At 41.9% G+C, this 20,412-nt stretch overlaps 2 protein-coding genes across 4 annotated transcripts in view; one reads left to right on the top strand and one right to left on the bottom strand.

Moving 5' to 3' along the window:
- MRPL33 (mitochondrial ribosomal protein L33) overlaps positions 1–5,720 on the top strand; it is a 5,999-nt gene extending 279 nt beyond the window's left edge. Inside the window, exons 2-4 of the mRNA XM_057371223.1 lie at positions 580–598; positions 3,207–3,313; positions 5,407–5,720. Coding sequence (XP_057227206.1) covers positions 580–598; positions 3,207–3,313; positions 5,407–5,456 — 176 coding nt within the window. The 3' untranslated portion in view covers positions 5,457–5,720. The remainder of the gene's footprint in view (positions 1–579; positions 599–3,206; positions 3,314–5,406) is intronic.
- Positions 5,721–5,769: 49 nt separating this feature from the next.
- RBKS (ribokinase) overlaps positions 5,770–20,412 on the bottom strand; it is a 71,265-nt gene continuing 56,622 nt past the window's right edge. For all 3 annotated transcript variants that reach the window (XM_057371209.1, XM_057371199.1, XM_057371190.1), the window contains one exon: positions 5,770–6,853. In XM_057371209.1, coding sequence (XP_057227192.1) covers positions 6,680–6,853 — 174 coding nt within the window. In that variant the 3' untranslated portion in view covers positions 5,770–6,679. The remainder of the gene's footprint in view (positions 6,854–20,412) is intronic.

Raw genomic sequence — 20,412 nt, forward strand, 5'->3', positions numbered from 1 at the left:
TGCATTTGTGCTGCAGGTTTATGATTACGTTGAATTTAGTGAGGTGACAGAAAAATACTTGAGCCTGTTTGATGCTACGCTGTGGGTTAGATCAGCGAACCCAAAATGAGCCTTGTGCAGGTCGGGCTCACCTGAGAAGGGCTCCCTGCTCGGCACCTGTGGCCTCCGAACCCTTGTGTTTGACACCACAGCAGGAACCGAAGCAGGAATGGGTGGAAACAAGTCAGGGAGACTAGAACTGCGGTTTCCATCAGCAGTGTTGCTCACATCTGTCTTAACTTCACATTCACCCAGAGAAGTCATACTTAACACTGAAGCTGAAACATTACTGAGAACATATGGAGGGTGCAGCAAGTGCAGCCTGTCGTGCTGGGCACGGACACCTGTAAAGGTGGTGTGATGGCAGAAAGAGCAGAGAACTGGAAGCACATGGAATGCTTTGTCGTAAATCTCTTTGCACTGTCTCTCTGGGGCTTTAGCAAAATCAGGCAATGGAAAACAATTTTTCTATGTTGCATATAACAAAATAATAACTGTTTCTTCTGTTTTTCTCTTCATGCTTCAAAAAAAACAACCCAGTGGCCAAGAGCAAATCTAAGTAAGTGATGGTTTATTCACCTGTTTTTTATTACTGGTGTGTTCCATCTTTACAACTTTATCTAGCTTTAGCAGATTTTTTAAAAATATCTGAGAGAATTGCAGTCCTTGAGCCTAGCTGCCTCCTCTCAGACCTTCTCTATGTGTGTCTTCTCAGGGTAGGTACAGAATGGCGTGAAACTCCCCCATGGGTTCTGAACTTGCAGCAAAGGCAGGTTTTGTCCTATGGGCTGTTGCATTAAGCTCAGCTGTAATTTCCAAAGCACCCTGCACAGGGGAAACACACCTCTGTGCTCTGTGATTAAAGAGAGAGGCTGTAAATTATCCACATATTGTCCCTATTGTTCACCTGTCATACCTTTTTAGCTGAGGAGAATGAGCTGAGGTACAGCATGGGTCTTTGTGGCGTGGACTTTGGTCCAGGTGCTGTGAAGCTTTCCTGTAGCCAGAGTGCAGAACACTTCCTAGGCTTAGCACATTGCTGTGTTTGTATGTGAGGAGTGSATAGGGTGCAGTCAGTGCTCTGGGCATCCTTGTTCTGTGGTCCAGCTCAGAAGAGATGTTAGTGGGCTCTGGAAGAAAATTAGTCACAATCCTCTAACCTGTAAAATAAGCTGATAGTGTGTTAAGATTTGGAAAGGAAGGAATATGTACTTGGAGCACACCARTAGTCTTACAGTGTGAGCACAAGGAGACAAGATCATGTGGAGAAACGGACTTCAGTCCAAAATGCTATTTGTAAGAAAATTAACTAGACAAATCCAAGAGGCTAAACTGGTACATTTATGTGAACACATTCCTGTCTTCCCATTCCCAGAAGCTGCATTCTGTGTGAGTGTATTTATTGTATTTGGTACCACACAGGCCTGGGATCCATGGCCTTGGGTACATTTTCTATATTTTGGTTTTTTAAGAATCTGCCTACAGCGGAGCCAGTACTAACCACTTGCCACATTTGAGCAGATTCTTCTGTTACAAAATTTTTGCACAATTGTCAGGCTTTTGAATTAAGAATGCACTTCCCAAGTGTGTGCCTGACAGAAAGCAGTGTGACATCTCATTGTTCTGCTGTTACCTGTTCATAAAAACAAACACAGCAAAGCAGGAGGTTTCTGCAAAGTGAAAAAGCAGCTTTTTTATATGGGGTTACTAACATTAATGTAGGGATTTCTGCCACACACTTTTATTTTTTATCCTGATGTTTCTTTCTCTGTTCTTTTACAGTCCCATATACAATTCAGGAATATGYTTTTACATTATTTATTCTCCTCCACTCCCCCTTGGGCTTCTTCCTRTGCCCTGGTAGCTTTCTAGTATTGTTTTTTGCCTCTGCTCCTTGTTGCATTTCTTCACTGGGGAGTGATTTTTTTGAACAAGGTGTATTGTTTGGAATGGGCCTATCCTCAAAYATGCGGTGCATGAGTATTTCAAGACCTGGTCACACTGATGCCACTGATTCCCCTGGCAAGGGGAAACTGCACAGAGGCTTTGAGGAAGTGAGTGAGGTATAGGGAAAGGAGTCTTTGTGGTTACTGATGCTTCACAGCACCTCCAATAGAGGAGAGTGTACAGAAGAGGACAAAAGCCAGGGATAATCCCAAGAATATGCTTCGTTGTCTGCAGCAACCCAATGTGTTTCTTCTTTTGAGCTCAATAATAAATTAGATTGCAAAGCTGAAAAGGAAGAGCTGAAAAAATTACACGTGTCAGAACTGCACAAATGAGGAAGAATGGGTTCATTTTGACAGACCATTTTGTATTAGAAACTAGAAAATACAGGAAAGTGGACTAAATGCCCACATGCAGAGATGCATCCATCTCTTTATTGATCTGGAAGAGAAATACTTRTAATTTAGAGACTGGTTAAAGGATTTTACATTTCTTTTGAAGCTTCAGAAGATGCCCTGTGTCTGGGAAGTTACTTGGAYCTTGGTGTACTTCTAGACTGGGGGCATGGAGCAGCTTCCTCAGTCTCCTGCTCCTGGGACACCGCAGCTGCTGCCAGCCTGCCCCGCAAACCAAGAGCCCTCCAGTGGGGAAGGAGGTTCCTGTAGCTGGGTTAACATCAAGCTTTATATCTCTAGCAACATGGATGATGCCAAGGGTTTCTGCTTCTCCTTTTGCATGCCTCTTGTTCCTGCCTATCTGCTCGGCTTCCTCTCTGCATGAGGAAGTGATAGTCTGTGATACACTGTTATCTACAGCCTGAACATCTTGAACTACCTTTATCCTTCCTCTCTTGCCATTAGCTTTTAAGTCATGGTGACCCTACTGTATACTGATAATTCTCTTTTTTTTTTTTTCCTCTCTCTCCTGTTTTTATTCCTTCCACCTCACTGGTTTTTGGAGGAGCTATTTGGCTCTAGGATTGTATCCTGTTGAGGAATTATTTACTTAAAATTGATGCTGGAGCTTATGGTTTAGTGTTTGTCTGTGTTAAAAGTTAAGCATATAGTTTTGATACTCTCATCCCCAAAGTTGAAATGAAGTCTTACATGATTGTGCCAGACTGTGTATGCTGAAAGCTTATCCATTGGCCCATGCCCTGGTAGATGTGGTGGGCCCTGAGTGCCTGTGCACTGACACAGAGACATCCCTTGTGACTTTAGATACATTCTGGTGAGGATGAAAAGTGCTGCGGAGACAGGCTACTGTTTCAACATCAGGAGACTCCGACTGCAGGAAAAGCTGGTCTTGCTGAGATACGATCCCATCGGTAAGAGCTTGGGGAAGAAGTCCGGGTGCTTTGTGTAAGCTTCTCTCACTCTGGGGTGGGGGGAAAGATTTGAATGCAACAGGATTCTTCCCATTTAAGCAGAATATGTCATAACATGTTTCATACTGAAATGACTGTACGGTTGCTGTTCTTTATGACATTCCAGTGGGAAGTAAATGTTACCCTCATTTTACAGATTGTGGCAGTGAAACAAAGTAATGACTTGCCTGACACATCAGAGACTTTGATGACAGCCATGCCACATGTCACTGGCGAAGTCAAGTGACACAGGAGTTCTTTCATTCTGTTTCTTTGTGTGGTTTGCTAGACTGCTACCTCCAACAAGCAGGCACAAAGTATGCATCAACAGAAGTGTTTTGTTAAGCTGTCGTGGTGCTCTAGACCAGAAATTTTAACTATCACTTACAAAATGGACTTTTTCTTCTAAAGAAACAGGCACAAATTCTTCCTCTTCCACAAATGATGTCACTGTCCAGATGACAGTTAGTGGATTCTTTTATGCTCCCCTGGCCCTTGTAGATTTTCTCTGTTTAAGAATGATTTGTTGGACAGGTTATAGCACTTGCCAAGCTGCCTTTTGCTTAGCCAGCTTTTTGAAAGGTGACTAAGGGTTCAAGTTTCTGTAGTTAACATTAAAAAGCTGAATTTAATGTTAAGAAGTCTAATTGGGGTAAACTTAGAATTTAAACCAAACCATATTAGAAACAGCATGGTGGAGGTAATGCAAAGAAGGCTTATTTAAAGTTTCAGAGTATAATGAATATATTAAGCAGCACTAAGTGGACAATGCTTGGCCAGTAGTTACATGGTTCAAACTTACTTTTTCTTAAAATTTATGTTCTTGTTAGATTACTACCTTTTCATTCTCCRAGCTAACAGTACAGGAGCTTTGAGGGGTGAGAAAAACCACCAGAGTAGCAATATGCTGTCATCAAAGGTGACAGAGTTGTGGCTTTCCTTTTGATTTCCACACAGAAGGGGAATAGGAGTTCTCTGGGATTATTTTCTTGAATAGGAACACTGTGCAGAGTGATCCTCCAGAAGCTTTGGAACTTGTAGGACAGTGAAGTGAGAGAAGAACTCAGAGCATGTAGTAGGTTGCTGAAGAAAGCTCTGATCTTTGTAGCCTGTAGTAGAACACAAGTGAGAAATTGATGTGAGAAAGTGTTGCATGTGTGAAGGGAAGTAAATTTGAGTCTAGATAACAAGTCACATCAGGAATATGTTAGGAAGCATTTTCACTTGGCATGTGTTTTCACCTTATGTTTTGTACTTCTCAGAAACCTGTGACATCCACAGAATGAAGCTTTTTAGTGAAGTAGTGGCAGGATTGCCCAAGTTTCACTACCTCCTAACTGCAGCAACAGAATTTGTATTTCTTAAAACGAAACTTTTATGTGGAAGAAGAGATTTTATTATTGTGTGGATTGCTCTTGTGTAGCTTTCAAAGGAATTAATATAAAGAAGTTCATACAAACAGTGGTGATTTTCAGATGGCATTATAAAGCTTTCTTTGATTCATTGTGTAATTTGGGKGGTTTAGTAATGTATTCACTATGCTTAACCTTTAGTGACTTTGCAAACACCTGCATCAGGCAYTGATGGACATTGGGGACAGGGCCAGTTTGTGCCTCATTAAGAKATCCACAGGACACTTGGTTAGCTTCTCATTCAGTCTGTGAGGCCGACTAGATACAGGTCATCATCAGTAGTTGTTTGGGCTCTGGAGCTGAGAGTAGTAGGAAGCAGAGAGARCCTATTTTTGTCCCTACATCAAGCAGCTGTGACTCAGAATAGTCACACAGAGCAGCTGTTGAGTGTTTTCGATCACTTGCATCCTGATACTTATTCTCACAGAGGTAAAGTGGACATCTTAGGAGCTAAAAATTACATGTGGTAAAGTGAAAGCACACTAAACTCCTTYAAGAGTTGGTTAACAACAGCGCTGTGCCAGTCAGTTGCTCCACACTCATTTAAGCAGTGAAGGCAGCCAGGAGAAAAGGAACGTGGGCTGGTGGAATTGAATTTTAACAATTTGGGCTTCTTAACTGATTTTTTTTTTTCCTCTGTAGCAAAACAACGTGTCCTCTTCACAGAGAAGAGAAAAATCCGCTCTGTGTGAACAATGAGTGGACTTGATTTATACATAAGAGGATGGTCTGTGGGGAAGACAGGGTGAACACTGATTCAGAAATCCAGCAACATGGGCTGAAAAGAGAGGAAATGAACTGGGATCACCATCTCCTGTGATTTGAAGGCCATTGTGAATAAAACAATGTAGAGAGAGAGAATTCTTAATGTCTGGACATAGATCATCACAGTAACATTTATTTATCTTTTGAGTTATTTTTACAGTGCTCAATTAAAAAAAAAATTAAATAGCAAATCCCATTGTCTGTGTTTTCTATTGTGAAAGAGGCTGTAATCTTCAAAGSAACTATTGTTTTATAAAGCAATAAAAATTAACATTTTCCACAGCAGGAATTCAATGGCAGTATTGCAAGTTTTTCTAACCTACCAGCCACAGATGCGACAGTAGTGACCACAAGCTGGTGTCATTACTTGGAAGGGTAATGTTGCACCAGCTCCTTCTGAAGAAAGAAGCATTGGGAACCTAGATGAGTTTTCAGATAAGCTGTTACCATGGCTTAAAGGGCTGTATTATTTTCAGCCAGGTTAGTAGGATGGATTTTTTTACTCTTGGGTTTTTGTCAAACATGAAGAAAGCTGTAGTTCCCTGATGTTTTTAGAAGCTTTTTCCCCCTTAATTAGCTGGCCTGTGTTTAGAGCAATATGGCTGGAAACATTTTTCAAAGTCTAGTTCAGTAGCACTCTTGTCCTATYTGCAGTGTGGGGCAGCATGGAGTGCAGTGCCATGCCTGACTCACGTGGGCACAGGCTGGATATACARGGATTTGTTGTGAGCCAAACACTGGCCTTGGTGTTTGAGCACTGAAGTTGCAGTTTCAAAGCTAGTGCTCTGCTTCTTGTGCTGCCATTTTACATSAGAAGTTCTGATAAAATCAAGTAAAAATACTGCCAGGAGCCCAATACTCTCCAGGTGTTTTACTGTAAACCTGGTGTAGTTCAGTAGAGCGCACTGTGTGGGACAGCCACAAGCCCAAGGGCTGTGTGGGGCCAGAGAGACCTGCTGTGCTGTGTTTGAAAGACCCACCACCCCCACCCCATCTTACTGCTGCACGACAGGAACACACAGGATTCCTGAAATAAGAAGCAAAGAGACTCTCCTGGCCTTTCCAGTCAGCAGAGGAGACCCTCAGTGCTGTTAGGAGAAAAATGCTGTCTGGTATGAGATAACATCGGTACAGTGAGCTAGACAATCAATTAGAAAAGGTCCTGAGGCAAGTCCTTCCTGTAAGGATATGAAGATTGTGTCCCCGGTGCCTGGACGCTCACTGATGCGACGCAGTTAGACTTCCTGATCATTTCCTCCATGGATAACTGGGGATAGTAAGCCAGGTAGAAGGCCAGTGCTCCCACAAAACTGTCTCCAGCRCCCTAGAATAAAATAATAAACAAGCTGAAGTGTATTTGCACAGGGAAACAATTCAGATGCCTTTACCGGAAAGACACAAGTTGTAGCACTGATTGCAGGGGTCAGGAAATTGTTCAGGGGGTTGAGTTCAATTCACTTTTCTATGCTTAGGAAATTCTTTCAAGTTAAACGAATGCCACAATACTATCTTTGTCCCCAGCTACCAAGTCAAGGTGCACACTATAATCCAGCTTAAAACTTAAAGAAAAGTAAGTATGCCACCATTCAGTTAGCTGCTGTTGTTAACACTGCTTTTGAAACTTCCTGTTGTTGGTGTGTCTGACTTTGATTTCTCAACCTGGATGTTCCATTAAAGCTATTTTTCTCTTATTTAACTTCTGTTTTTCATAAAGGTCAGTGTTAGAAAGGGCAGAGAAAAGGGGGAAAAAATAAGCTGTGTGGCTTGTGGTATCTGTAAATTCCTAGCTGCAGAGTGATACATTTTGATGCTTCCAGAACTTAGCTGTTGTTTATTAAAAAGATCCCACTCTTTTAAAAATTATCATTATATCTATCACATGAACCACTCTTATTCCTGGAACAAGTTTTGCCACTGGTGCCGTGTGACTGTGGAGGAAGAGGACAGTGACATTGACCTGGTGCCCTGGCTATCATGGCTCTCTTGAGCTACCTATTGTCCCCAAGCCATGCCCTACCTGCCCCATGGGAGCCCTCGGGAGGCAGGGAGTACATGTGTCCCACATGGGCACCAGCCATACTGCAGCTTGCTCTCRCCCTCTTGCCCAGATACCGCTGGTTGTGCTTCAGTCAGCAGGCAATGRCAGTTCATCTCCCAAGTGCTTTTTAACAATAACTGTTGTTTAGCGATGTTCTGTGCTATGAAGAGTCCCAAACAACTGGCAAAACTTAACTTGATTAATGGTTGTTTTTAACTTGGTTTGCCCATTTCAATCCACAGGGTTCTTTCCCCCTCCTCCCTTAAAACTGGCTTGATTTCTAAGGMCAGACTGATACCAATTCTTATTGGTACCATAAAATTGCTTTAAATGTCCCTTCTTTTAAATCATACTTTTATACAGTGAAGGCATTAAACTAAACACACAAGTAGTATCTTACTTCATTCCAGGACCTGCATATGGATTATCTCCCCTGAGAGGCTTTGCCTCTGTTGTTGTAATAAATAGGCCCCAAGAGTCATGCGACAAGAGCAAAGGGTCTGGAAAAAATTTGTTAACAYAGCTGAGCAAAATTTCTAATGGAAGTTAAGACTAGGCAGTAATTTTCCAATTTTGAGTACTCGTGATTCTCAGCCTTAAACTCCTGTGTGTCCTAAAATCAGCTGCATATAATATCATTCCAGCAAAACACTGCCACTTGCACAGAAACATCTTCCTAACATTATAAGCAGCACACAGGGCAGAGCAGCATGAACACTGCAAGGGACTCTAATCGGGGTGAGAATRGGACAGGGGCCCTACCCCAGGCCTGGCTTCTCCTTGCCCAGCCCTTCCACAGTGGCTGTTTGCATTGGTACTCCCAGTCAGAAAGCTCCCTGCTTAACTCTTGCTTAGCCTGGAGTTTGGATTCTCCCTTCCATCAGGGTACAATGGAGAGCATGGCCCAGCAAATGACAAGTTAATAAACGAATCTGTACCCTTGCCTGCAGCTGTAGCAGCACCTGTTTCAACAGTTCTGTATTCCTGAACACACCAGGGGCAGGTGAAGGTTTTTATCAATTTCTGTTGGGCCTTTGTCTCCCTTCTGGTTTCCGGAGTGTTCCCACAATGGCAGGTGGAGCAGGAGCAGGTAACTGCTAGTTAAGCATTGCCAGTGTCTTTTGTCTGATGCATAATACAAAAATCTCCGTCCCATCTCAGAGTTCGTAATCTAATCAGGGCATGATTAATTATTAAAGCTATTTTGGTGCTGTTGTTATGGACAGGAGTAGGATTTCWGCATGCAGATCTGTTCTGCTGCAGCTCTAGCAGGAAGAACTAATTTTTTRTAGTGATCACTGAGAAAAGGAAGTGGCCAAATATTTTAATGAGTAATACTCAGAATGTCTGGTGCCAAATAGCATAAACTATTACCTGGCAGCAGCATGGAGCAGAATACTGTCTTCATGATTTTTTTTGTAATAATTGCTGCACTGTTGACTATTGGAACAAAAAAAGACTAACCACATGTCACCCAAGTCTCAGGCTGYATACCAGTGAGATGGAATGTAAGTTCTTCCTGCAACGTTTCTGGGCCTCTCTGCTTGTGGGTGATGCTCTGAGGTTGTGAGATGGCTGGAGAACTCCCTTTCAGCACAGCCAAACAATGATAAATTACTCTGAAAGCTGAGAAGGGAGAGACAGCAGACTCCCATCCAGAATGGGCCCTAGCAATTTTTTGCAAAAGATTACAAGGTAATTGGAGATTATACACAAGGATTTGATGCCAGTAAACTTTTTCTGAAATCCTCACTTCCCATGCATAGACTAGACACAGTCAGTATCTGCAAAATCCAGCTGAAAGGTTACCTAAATTCAGTTGTTGGTAAGAAAACATTTTGTGAGGGGCGTGTTTTCAATACTGGAGCTGCTGCACTGAGAACAGCGTCACACATCAGATTGATTATSTAGATACCCTGCTCAGCCTTGCTCCTGCTCTCTGCAGACATGACTGGTCAAACATGACTAAAAGAGCAATAGCAGAACTGATTCAGCTGCAAGGCTAACTGCAGTAAGAACTATTTTTGGCTTMCAGAAACAGACCTTCCTTCTTTGGTATTGTGGATTAAACTACATTGGGTTTGGTAGATTCAGAAATGGTTGGCACAGAGCACKAGAAGGAACAGGCTGAGTAAAATCAAGAATACACAAACGCTGGAATAGCAGAGAGTAGATTTACATTTAGCTGTTTCAAAAACTCTAAGAAAAATAATTSTAACTTACTTCACAAAATACAACAAATTTGAAAATTACCAGTAAGGTGCATTTAGAGTGCCCACTGACAATATATAAATACAGAGTATGTAATATTTTACATTCTTCAGCATTTGTCTTCCAGGAATTCTAATACACTGCAGACTTTGAAATAATCCTCATATCCTCAAGTGCCTGGAGACAATTCATTCCATAATTATGAAAGTATAACATRTTTAACCTTTCTGTAAAGCAGGAGATGCTAGTTTGTTTGAAATAAAATAAAGAATTGGATAAAAAAAWTGTGTGATATGGTGTGTCTCATTCTTAAATACAAATGTCATGGTTTTGACTAATTTTTATGGTTTTGAAGCAGTTTTGAAAACCTATTTATATTCTGTGCCATTAGTCTGTAAGGTCCTTGTTTTCCTGTGTGTCTGGAAAAGGGCATTTTTGTTTCTTACAATCCAGCACTGATTGAGATTCTGTTCTAGAGAAGAGAAAACCCATGAAAACACTTCTATTTATACCTTAGCTTTTGTAAGTCCTGATTTGTGAGAAGCTGGTTTACAACTTTAGTATAACTATTTTTATAYGATGCTGCCCTGAGAAGCTTTTTAAGGAAAGTGCTTTGTAAGTGGAAACTATATTGTTCAACAGCCTTTCCAGCATGTAAAGCCTTTTTCAATCCATCATGCACAGAAGAATAGGATGCATTTCACTTATACAATAAGATGACTTGCTCACCAAAAAAAAATGTGGGGGCCAAGAGGCCAAATGCTACAGTTCACAGAGTGGCAGCGGTTGAACTGCCCTGTTTCAGGGAAACCTTTTACTCAGCCTTTGCCCTCCCAGCCTCTCCTTCTGGGCAAGAGCAACAGCAACCATGGAAGAACATGAGAGGGCTCCAGTTCCTGAAACCTGACATTGTTACTGAACCTCAGAAAACTTTTCTCAGGTAATTTTTAAGAAGTCTCAGTACATGTGCAGGCTGGGTGTTAACAAGGATTCATTCCATTAAAYACATTGTAAGAGCATGTTACCAAGGCCGAAAGAAACACCTGAAAAGGATGTTTTATAGCAGTGCAAGAAAAATGTTTTGCATGTAATAATAAATTCTTCATTTAGTGAATAAATCAAAACATCAATCCAAAAGCTGTCAAAAACTGCCTTATGATGTAGAACCCATAACATTGCTCACAATGATGCTTATAGTCTCCAAGGAGCATTCACAGGAGTGCACAAATGAATGAATCCTGAGGATTACACTGATTTAGTGCAGTCTAAATCCATGACAATTCAGAGATGCCCAATTCTGTTGAAGGAACTGGGCCTTGGAGAATTTCTGTTGTATTTATAGCACGCACTGCACAACTGTGTGATACTGGATTATGCTAAGGATGTTATCGCTCTGTCACATCTGCTCAACATTTCTTGYTGTACCTCTGCCTACTCTGTACCCGAACTGCAAATTAGCCCTATGTAACACAAAAAATAGCTATCAGCAAAGGCACTCAATATCCATTCCCAACAAGTGGGAAAAGCCTATGTCCCCCTACAAGAATCCCTGGGCTGTGTTTTGATGAAGGTTACTAGTGGAACTGGATAAACATTTCCAGCCTTCAGATATATTCAGATAATCCTGTGCCAAGAGGGTCTATGTCTCAGCTAAGAGATAATTTCATCTGAAATGCTCAGGGGGTAAAATATTCTTTGGTGGCACTGTGTGATGGGGTGACCCTGGATGGACACCAGGTGCCCACCAAAGCCACTCTGTCACTCCCCACTTCAGCTGGACAAAGGAGAGAAAACAGAAMAAAAGGCTTGTGGATTGGAATAAAGTCAGGGAGAAATTACCATCACAGGCAAAACAGACCTGACTTAGGGAAATTAGGTTATTACAAATCAGTTTAGAGTAGGATAATGAGAAATAAAAGCAAATCTTAAAACACTTTCCTCCACCCTCCATCCTTCCCAAGCTTAATTTCACTTCCAATTTCTCTACCTCCTCCCCACACAGCAGCACAGGGGGAGAGAGGATGGGGATTGTGGTCAGTTCACCACATGTTGTCTATGCTGCTCCTTCCTCCTCAGGGGGAAGACTCCTCACACTCCTTCCCTGCTCCAGCATGGGGTCCCTGCCACAGGAGACAGTCCTCCATGAAATTCTCAATGTGTGTTCTTGCCACAGGCTACAGTTCTTTGTCAACTGCTCCAATGTGGGTCCCTCATGGGACCCAAAAGTTCTGTCAGCAAACCTGCTCTAGCATGGGCTCTTCTCTCCACAGGTCCTGCCAGGAGCCTGCTCCAGCATGGGCTTTCCATGGGTCACAGCCTMCTTTGGGYATCCACCTGCTCTGGCATGRGCCTCCTCCACAGGCTGCAGGTGGATCTCTGCAGGGRCASAGCTGCTTCCCATGGTCTGCACCACAGGCTGCAGAGGAATATCAGCTCCAGCRTCTGGAGCACCTCCTCCCCCTCCTTCTCCACTGCCTTTGGTACTAGCACAGTTGCTTCTGTCACACATTCTCACTCCATTCTCCGGCTGTTATTGCATAGCATTATTTTCACCCCCTCTTAACTACATTATCCCCGAGGGGCCACCACCATCACTGAAGGGCCAGTGGTGGATCCCTTTTGAAGCACTGGATCTGTCAGACATGGGGGAAGCTTCCAGCAGCTTCTCACAGAAGCCATTCCTGTAGTCCCTCACCACCAAAACCTTGCCATAAAATCCCCCCTCACAATGGTTGAATCAGTTATACWGCTTTTTGGTTTTTATGATTTCCTTCTCCCTGAAAGAACCCATGTTTATCCTCTATGTGATGGAGAATGATTTATTTCTGGAAATGTTCCTAGATGTTTCATTTTACTTCTGCMTTTATTTGCCGGTAGAATAGTTTTAAAAATTATTTTCTGGAAGGTTAATATTTTCCTCTCCACATATTTCCTCATGTTTCACTYGAAAGATATCTTGGCAGTTTAAATTAAAGCAATCTTTAAATTAAACTAACTCCACTATCTTGAAGCTCTCACAAAATGAAACTAATTTGACTATCTTCAAACTATTTCCTAAGATCCAGACCTAACAAGGGTGACTACTCCCACAGTGTCTGGAGTTGTGGATCCYGAGTGGAAGCGTTACTGTCTTTGCAGGGCACCCTGCAGACACTGGTGGCTCTGCACGGCTGTGCTTAGAGGAGGACACCTGTTGTTACAAACCTCTAAAACATGAAATATTTGAAAATTACAAAGATATTTCCCACTAACAGTTATTCCTGTATATTTTTGTGACAAGAAATGRTAAGTTTTTAACTGGGAACTACCAAATTTAGCAATAAGAACCAAACGAACTTGAAACAAACAGCAGGGCTTGCTTTGCTTGGTCCAAATTGGGCTTTTGGTACTGACTAGACAGCACTGCAAAGCTACCTGGATTGAAAATAAAGGAGAAGAACTCGGAAATGCACACTGTACCCCAGACTTTCAGGGCCTGGGTCCCCAGCTCTATTACTGTGCTCAGTCTGGTAACTGAGTGTTTCTGCAGTCTTGTGACAAAGTAGTTGTTACCCTAAGCCAAAGGAAAATGTAKAGAGAGAATCGTGGTAGTGGTGCTTGTCTCTTCCTTTCTTCCTCCCCTCTGCCTTCCCCACACACCCCCCAGTGCTGCCTGATGCAGTTTGCACACTCTAGGCCTAGTCATGGAGAACTGCTATGATGTTGCCCCACCACAGCTCCTTCCTCCCAGCCACGTGCAGAATGGCTGCACTCAGCCACTGTTTAACAACGGCAGGAGGTGTAAGCTAACACATTTTAATTTGCATTCCCTGTAGGTTGACAGTGCACTCTTAATTCCAATGATTCAGACTGCAGTTTCATAATARTCTTAAGCCAATCCATGGTTGTGCTACTGCTGAAAGGCTCAGTCCCCACTCATGTTTTTATCCTTGTCTCATGTTCCCACGCCCTCCCCTACATCAGATTTAGCACTTGTGTGGCCAAGCAGTGAGGCWGATCAGTCCTCTGATCCTTCTGACGACTGGGCCAGCCAACACCGACCAAAAAGCAATAGTTTCCGCCCAGATCAGCAAGTTGCTGTATTACCACATGATAGCTAGTCCAAAGCAAAGGAGAAAGAGGTTAGAAACACTCCTTTCAGCATGATCTTGGATCAATTTGAGCCAACTGTGAAACCTCACCCTCAGTCAACATCAGGCAATTCATTAACTCAGTTATGTATCCAAGTTTTAATACTCTGGCTCCTTGTTCACACAGGGAAAGCTGCTTTTTCCACTCTTGCCCCCATACCCTGTGGGCTCCTGAAAAATGAGGGAAATGAGGGAATGATCATGTTTCCTTTCTTACCAAACTCTGTTCTAGGAAGCTGTGGGAAGGAGCAAGCCCTAACTTTCTTGCATTTATGTTGCGATGCACTTGCACAGCCATAAATGGGGAAAATTTCTTGCTCACTTAGTCAAGTTGAAMAAGACCAGCATATCATCTGGTCCTTCACACGTCCTGAGAACTCAGAGGTAACTAAACTACACCCACTGCAGACCATCAGTTGGGAAACATCAAAACCAAAGTACACCACACAATGCTTCACATCAGCCATCAGGAATTTTTACCCACTTCCTGACAGATTTCCTGACAGGTCATTAACAGTGATTAATCAGTCTGACCGTTAACCCCCTGCATTCCTGAGAGATTAATCCCAATAAAAGGCCTCCTGCATGCAATTTCTTTCCTTTCTGAAACATCCTACTACATTAAGTTATGCACTATTTCTAAAAAGATCAGTGACAAGTATTACAGATGCACGAATTCCCCTGAAATGTTTGGTTTGTGGTGAATGTTGGGAAAAAAACATACAACATCCACAACTCTGCGATTTTTAATTTGTATGTTATCTAAAAAGCACAGATGAAAGTATCTGCTTTACATTTCAAAGCCCCTATACAGCATCTACTTGGAAGGCAGGTAAAGCGCTCTCACTTCACATGATGGGAAATTACCCAATGCAAGATGAAGAATGTTAAGAACACCCACTTTGAGACATCTGTGGGCTGAATCCAAAGCTCCACATCTTTCTTGGGCTAACAGGAGTCAAATGAACCTTTGAAACCTTTGAAAGTGAGGCACAGCTTGAGAATCCTAAAACTAAGATATGCAAAATTAGTAAGCAGACCTCCACAGCTCTGCTGGACTCTCAATCAGGATCAGAACAGAGAAACTCCCACATTACTGTTTACAAGAAAAGTAATGCAAAGTGTCTGTGAGGTATGGCATTCTCTTAATGCACACTGAAAAAGTCTGGGGAAGATTGCAGGGAGAGCTCATTGTGCTGGATAATAATATTCCGGGGAACAAAGTTATTCTCTGTAGTAGACTGTTAGTCTAACCCCAGAAAGCCAACAAAGTATTCACCCACAGGRAGCACTCCATTTTCTGAATCATCGAAACAATCCAGTGTGATGATGCTAATATAAACTCCTTCCAGCTCCAGATAGCATTGAGAGGTGACAAATTTATTTCTTTCTTACACAGTGGAGTAAGAGCATTGAACCAGGAACTCCATATACTATTCTGAAAACAATGGATCCATATTGCCGAACCTATGAGATTCCCATCAACCAAACAATTCACCTCTACTCTCATTCCTACACTATCAGAGCGAAAGATATTTTGGCATAAAGTTTTCAATTTGGGCTATGCTTCTGTGTAAATTTTCTGTTAAAATTAGTTAGATTTTGCCTTCGTTTCCTATTTCTTCCCTGGTTCCGCACTTGAGCTTTGATCTGTGATCTCCCTTAATTTGATCTGGAAGTTCATACCTCACACAGAAACTCAGAAACAGCAGAAGAAACCCTCCACTTTTTTTCCCCCCTGCCGTGCATAAAGAAAATGTATGACATACAAAATGCAGTAGTGGAAAATTCTCGTTACATTTCATCTGAACACAAAAGTCTCCAGTGGCACTCTTGCAAAGTACAGCATAAAACCCAYGATGTGTCAACAATAGTGTAGCACACAGAAATCACCACCAATAGACACAAGACAGACTGTCAGTTGAACGTGCTACAGGAACTGTATCTGCCTTTCCCAAAATTTGAACTTGCACAGCATCAAGAATCGTGGTTGAAGCCTAGTGCTAAATATAGTAGCTCCTCAGAAGATTGATTTGTACTTCTCAAACTGGTTTACCAAGCCTCAGTAACATGCAGCTACTCTCCTACTCTAATCAAAAGCTTCACTTATCTCATTTCCTTGAGCAGTACTTCACTCCTTTCATTATTCATGTCACACTTGTGCCAAATTGTGCTTTTGTCCCAACAAAGCTCATGCTTATGTGTTAATGCACAAATATAATTTAATGATGAAATGAAACTATAGCAAAGSTCTGCCCAAAATACATCATGGTATTTTGATAGGACACTGGAAATTCTGGCAGTGGGTTTCCCACCCCAGCCAGGAGAGAACTGGCCAAGTTGTCACTAACTATGTCACCCCGTATCAGATACGAGGCTGACATGGCTTCAGGATCCCATAAGCTAACAGTTAAATAAGAAGAAAGAAATCACTGTCCTGGGCAGTTTCACTAGCCACATGTGGTTTTTTCTGTCAGACTGAAAATGCCAAAGGACTCTTAGTGATCCCATCTAATCTGATAAGAAGCACTCAGAATGACACAACTGCCATCTCGCCTGGAATTGATCAAAAAAACATTCTTTTTTTGCACGAAAGCTCCATATGCTCGAGTGCCTCTTTCAAAACCACAGCATCTAGCCTTTGTTGGCTGGCCACTGCTTCTGCCTACCTCTGAACTACACATCCTGGAAGGAAAAAATAAACCACCAAACTTCAGGAGTTTTTTTTTTGTCTGAGTTCTCCCCAGCTTTGTCCCCTTGCCAGCTCCCTGCATTCTTTTTCCAAGTGAGTTTGTGTAATCGTTTCGATGGTGCTCAAGCTGTATCTCCTCTCTCAAATTTCAGTTAGATGTGACTTACAAGCCAGATCTGCTGCTCTCCTCACAGTATTGTTCTCTGCTACCCACTCATTCATTCTCTTGTCCGTAACCTGTAGGGCAGGAATGCAGAAAAGAGGGCTCCCACACCTTACTCATGGTCTTCAGCAGCAGATGACCACCAAGGGACTGCTTCTGACAGAAGGGCATTCTCTGTGAGATTCCCTGTAAAATGCATCTTTCCAAGCAACACACTGCCTGCTTAATGATTTCAGCAAAAAAAAAAAAATCACAGATGCCAGCAATGAGGCACGACCTTCCAGAGAATTTCCTCACYTTTCTCCTGTATTTCTGTGTCTTTTTGTGCTTTGAAATGAATAAACAAATACTCCTTATAAACATTCGAGCAGCAACAAATATTGCAGCCACAATTTGGGAATCTGCTTTTCTACACATGATGTGTTCTACAATAGCTGGTTTTATGTCTGTATGTCTACCTTTAAACACACAGACACAAAAGAAAACTCTGAGAAAAGTGGCAAAATCAGTACATTCAACTGTAAACGCGCTACTAAAGACATTCCTATAGGTTACTTCTATCAATCACCAAAACTTAAAGAGTTTTAGCTTCCTTCCATTTCTCTAATAAAAGTTGTAAAATATAGTCTGTCCACAGGACAGGCAACTGAAGATTAACTCCTTTGTTCTTGATAAGAAATACAACTTCTGGCATTTTCTGCGGTTGGAATTTGCAAAAGCAAGAAGCCTGATTTCCCCACTATTCTCATTTCTCTCTTCTTGTTCTTTAGAAAACGTAATTATGCAATATCACCGGTCCAACTCAAACCTTTCTGGTTTTTGTAGTGACCAAAATTACTTGGCATTGAAAACTGTTGGGGGAAATAATGAAATCTGATATTGTTCAATATCATCATTACTGCAACTGGCATTTCTGGACAACTAGGCAGGCAAGGAGCTCCAGAGCCAGGTTTACCTTCTCTCTCACCACAGCCAGAATTTATGTGAAGAAACTGAGAAGACTAAGTTATACTCCATAACAGCCTGGTTGATACCTGGTTCTGCAAAGAATAGTTTTAAAGAAGAAAGGGAGGCATATAACATTTGTTAGCTAACCACGAAGGAGAAAAAATGATGAGGAGTTTGGCCAAGAATATGCTGCACTATTACACAGCGGATCGCATTTGCAACTTCCTACAGCTCAGGCCAGAAAAAGATACTTGGGAAGGTGACGCTCTGGATGTGCCAGAAGCGCCAGCTTCCACTAGCTATTTTTAACTGCAGGAATTTCATTAGAAAGGATGGCTGCACACAGTTGGTCTTCCTTCCTCTTCATCCTCGCTGCAACTCAGATATCCCAGAGTGCTATGTACCTGGCACTGTGTGCATGCACTGGCAGCCCAGTATCTGCTCTGACACAGGGCGAGCTACATGCCAGGACTGAACATCCTCTTAGAGGAGACCCTGAGCTGGACTCATCATAAAGTCAAGAGGACGAGAGCAAATCAAAAAAGGGATGCAAGCATGTTTTGTTGCCATGATTTTGACTGGTGTTGCATGCCATAGTTAGCCTAAGAGAAGCAACAAAAGTAATTTCCTACTSTGCTCCCAACCTGCATAAATTATACCACTGTTTCATTTACTAAAGCATCTCAGAAAAGAGATGGCACAAAGATATTTCTGGAGTCAGCCTCTCTAGACCTCATCAGAATGTATTTGCACAGCAGGTGTTGGATGTGGTATAATTCATGTGTTCTGGCCCATAACAAAACATTTTAGTTGCTACACATATGCTGCCAGCATCCCTACCTTTCTATGTCCAGAACAATAATCAACTCAGTTAATTACCAAACTGGAATATTTCTCAGTATGCCAGTAGTGGAACCAAAACACCTGTCCTTGTACCATATTTCCATAAACTCCCTACAGCTTCTTCAAGCAACTCTGCACTGCTTTGTATTTTCTCCTTTATGTGGTCATTTAAAATGACATCCAGCTCTAAAAATGAGACAGCTCATAGTCTCCATTCCTATTTTTTTGGAAGAGAACCATAGAGAACAAGTCATGGTCAAACAAGGGAAACAGGTTCACTAGCTACTGACAAGCCAGTGTCTGCATGTTTTGCTCCCTATCTATAGAACAGCAGTCTGAATGGTATTTCATCTCATGTTATAAGCACCCAAGTAGTAAATAATGTAAGGTGCTTAGCAACTTTTTGTATATGTGTATATGGAATAGAGCTGTAGGACACAATGGGACACAATGCCATGACTCATTACTGATTGTGTGTAGCAAAACCAAACAACTCTTGGTATCACTAAAGTAGCTTTACCATGAGTTTTTAATTGCCTGGCACTCCACAATCTTAGAAGGGGCTTAAAAATTAAATATTGGCTTTAATCTTCTTTTTATAATATGTCTTCATTAAGTACCCCTTGTAATTTAATGCAATTTGTGGCAAATGCTAATATTGCTTCGGGCCCACTTCTCCCTGTCAGCTGTATCTCTGTTAAATTATGCATTTCCATCTGGAAAGAAACTGTACAGGACTGTAGGCTCTCTTCCACTTAGAGTCAGGAATGGAAAGGGATTTAATTAGATGCTCCGTGGTTGAGAAWAGGACTAGAGCAAAGCCTGGGTGGTCCGTGGAATCTTCCACTGGAAAACAAGGCTGCAAATTGTTCTGTACAAGCACGCTTCTGTTTGCTCATTTTGTTTACATTGTTTGTTCTTACAGATTAAAATAGACAGTTACCAGGCAGATAAACAGTGTTTCCTTCCATGACAATGTTGTCTAGAAGTTAAGAGAGTAGCATGGGACAATATCTGCCTGTGCTTCATTTCTGGCGGCATCACTCCAGTTTCCTATATAACTTGGAGCAGAACATTTTTAGCTTGTGCTTCAGTGCACCCAGTCGCTAACATTTTTGTTTGTATAAAAGTTTGTATAAGGGGGATAATATAGCTTTCTTCTCTCCACGGGGAAAGAGGGTGCACCCAGCTTGCTTCACCTTTTCTCAGCTGACTGCCCATGCAGAGGGATGCCACTTTTGCAATCCCTCTTGTCACTGGATACCTGTATACCCTTAGGCCACTGACCAAGTCTTACACTGAAATGTCTTTAGAAGGCCTGAATCAGAAGCAGAAACTGATGAGGAACCAAGCAAGTCCCATCTAGACTTAACTGTGAGTCAACTCACATGCAGTGATTTCAGTCATGTGCCCTTTCACAGTTCAGCTGAACTTCAGAATATAATAGATGCAGCTTTAAATAGACTTACAGTGCTGATCRCTGATTGGAGTGCCTGGCAAATTAACTTATTCCTCATGGTTTTTCTGTTCCAAAATTCAATGGATTCCATATTTGTAAAAGAGGGAATGCAGAAGGCTAAGTCAGAAAGTGGGCTATGACTGAAACTAAACTTATTTATTAACCTATTTGGGTTGCATGTTAAAGAAAGGAAGCTATTATGCTGTCGGTTTGTGGGATGTTAATGGGAGCTCTGGGCATAATTACTCTGTGTTGGTGTATGTGAATAAACTCCACTGATAAATAAGATGTTTGCCCGGTAGTAACTCCTTCTTCTCTCCTTGAAAATGAAAGGGAAGATGAGGGGTGAAGAAAAAAAGAAGAATTGAAAAGGAAAAATAAGAAAAAAAAAAAGAAAAA

Source organism: Malurus melanocephalus, unplaced genomic scaffold (assembly GCF_030028575.1).
Source record: "Malurus melanocephalus ecotype Western Australia unplaced genomic scaffold, MMel_1.1 scaffold_5, whole genome shotgun sequence".
Lineage (NCBI taxonomy): Eukaryota > Metazoa > Chordata > Aves > Passeriformes > Maluridae > Malurus > Malurus melanocephalus.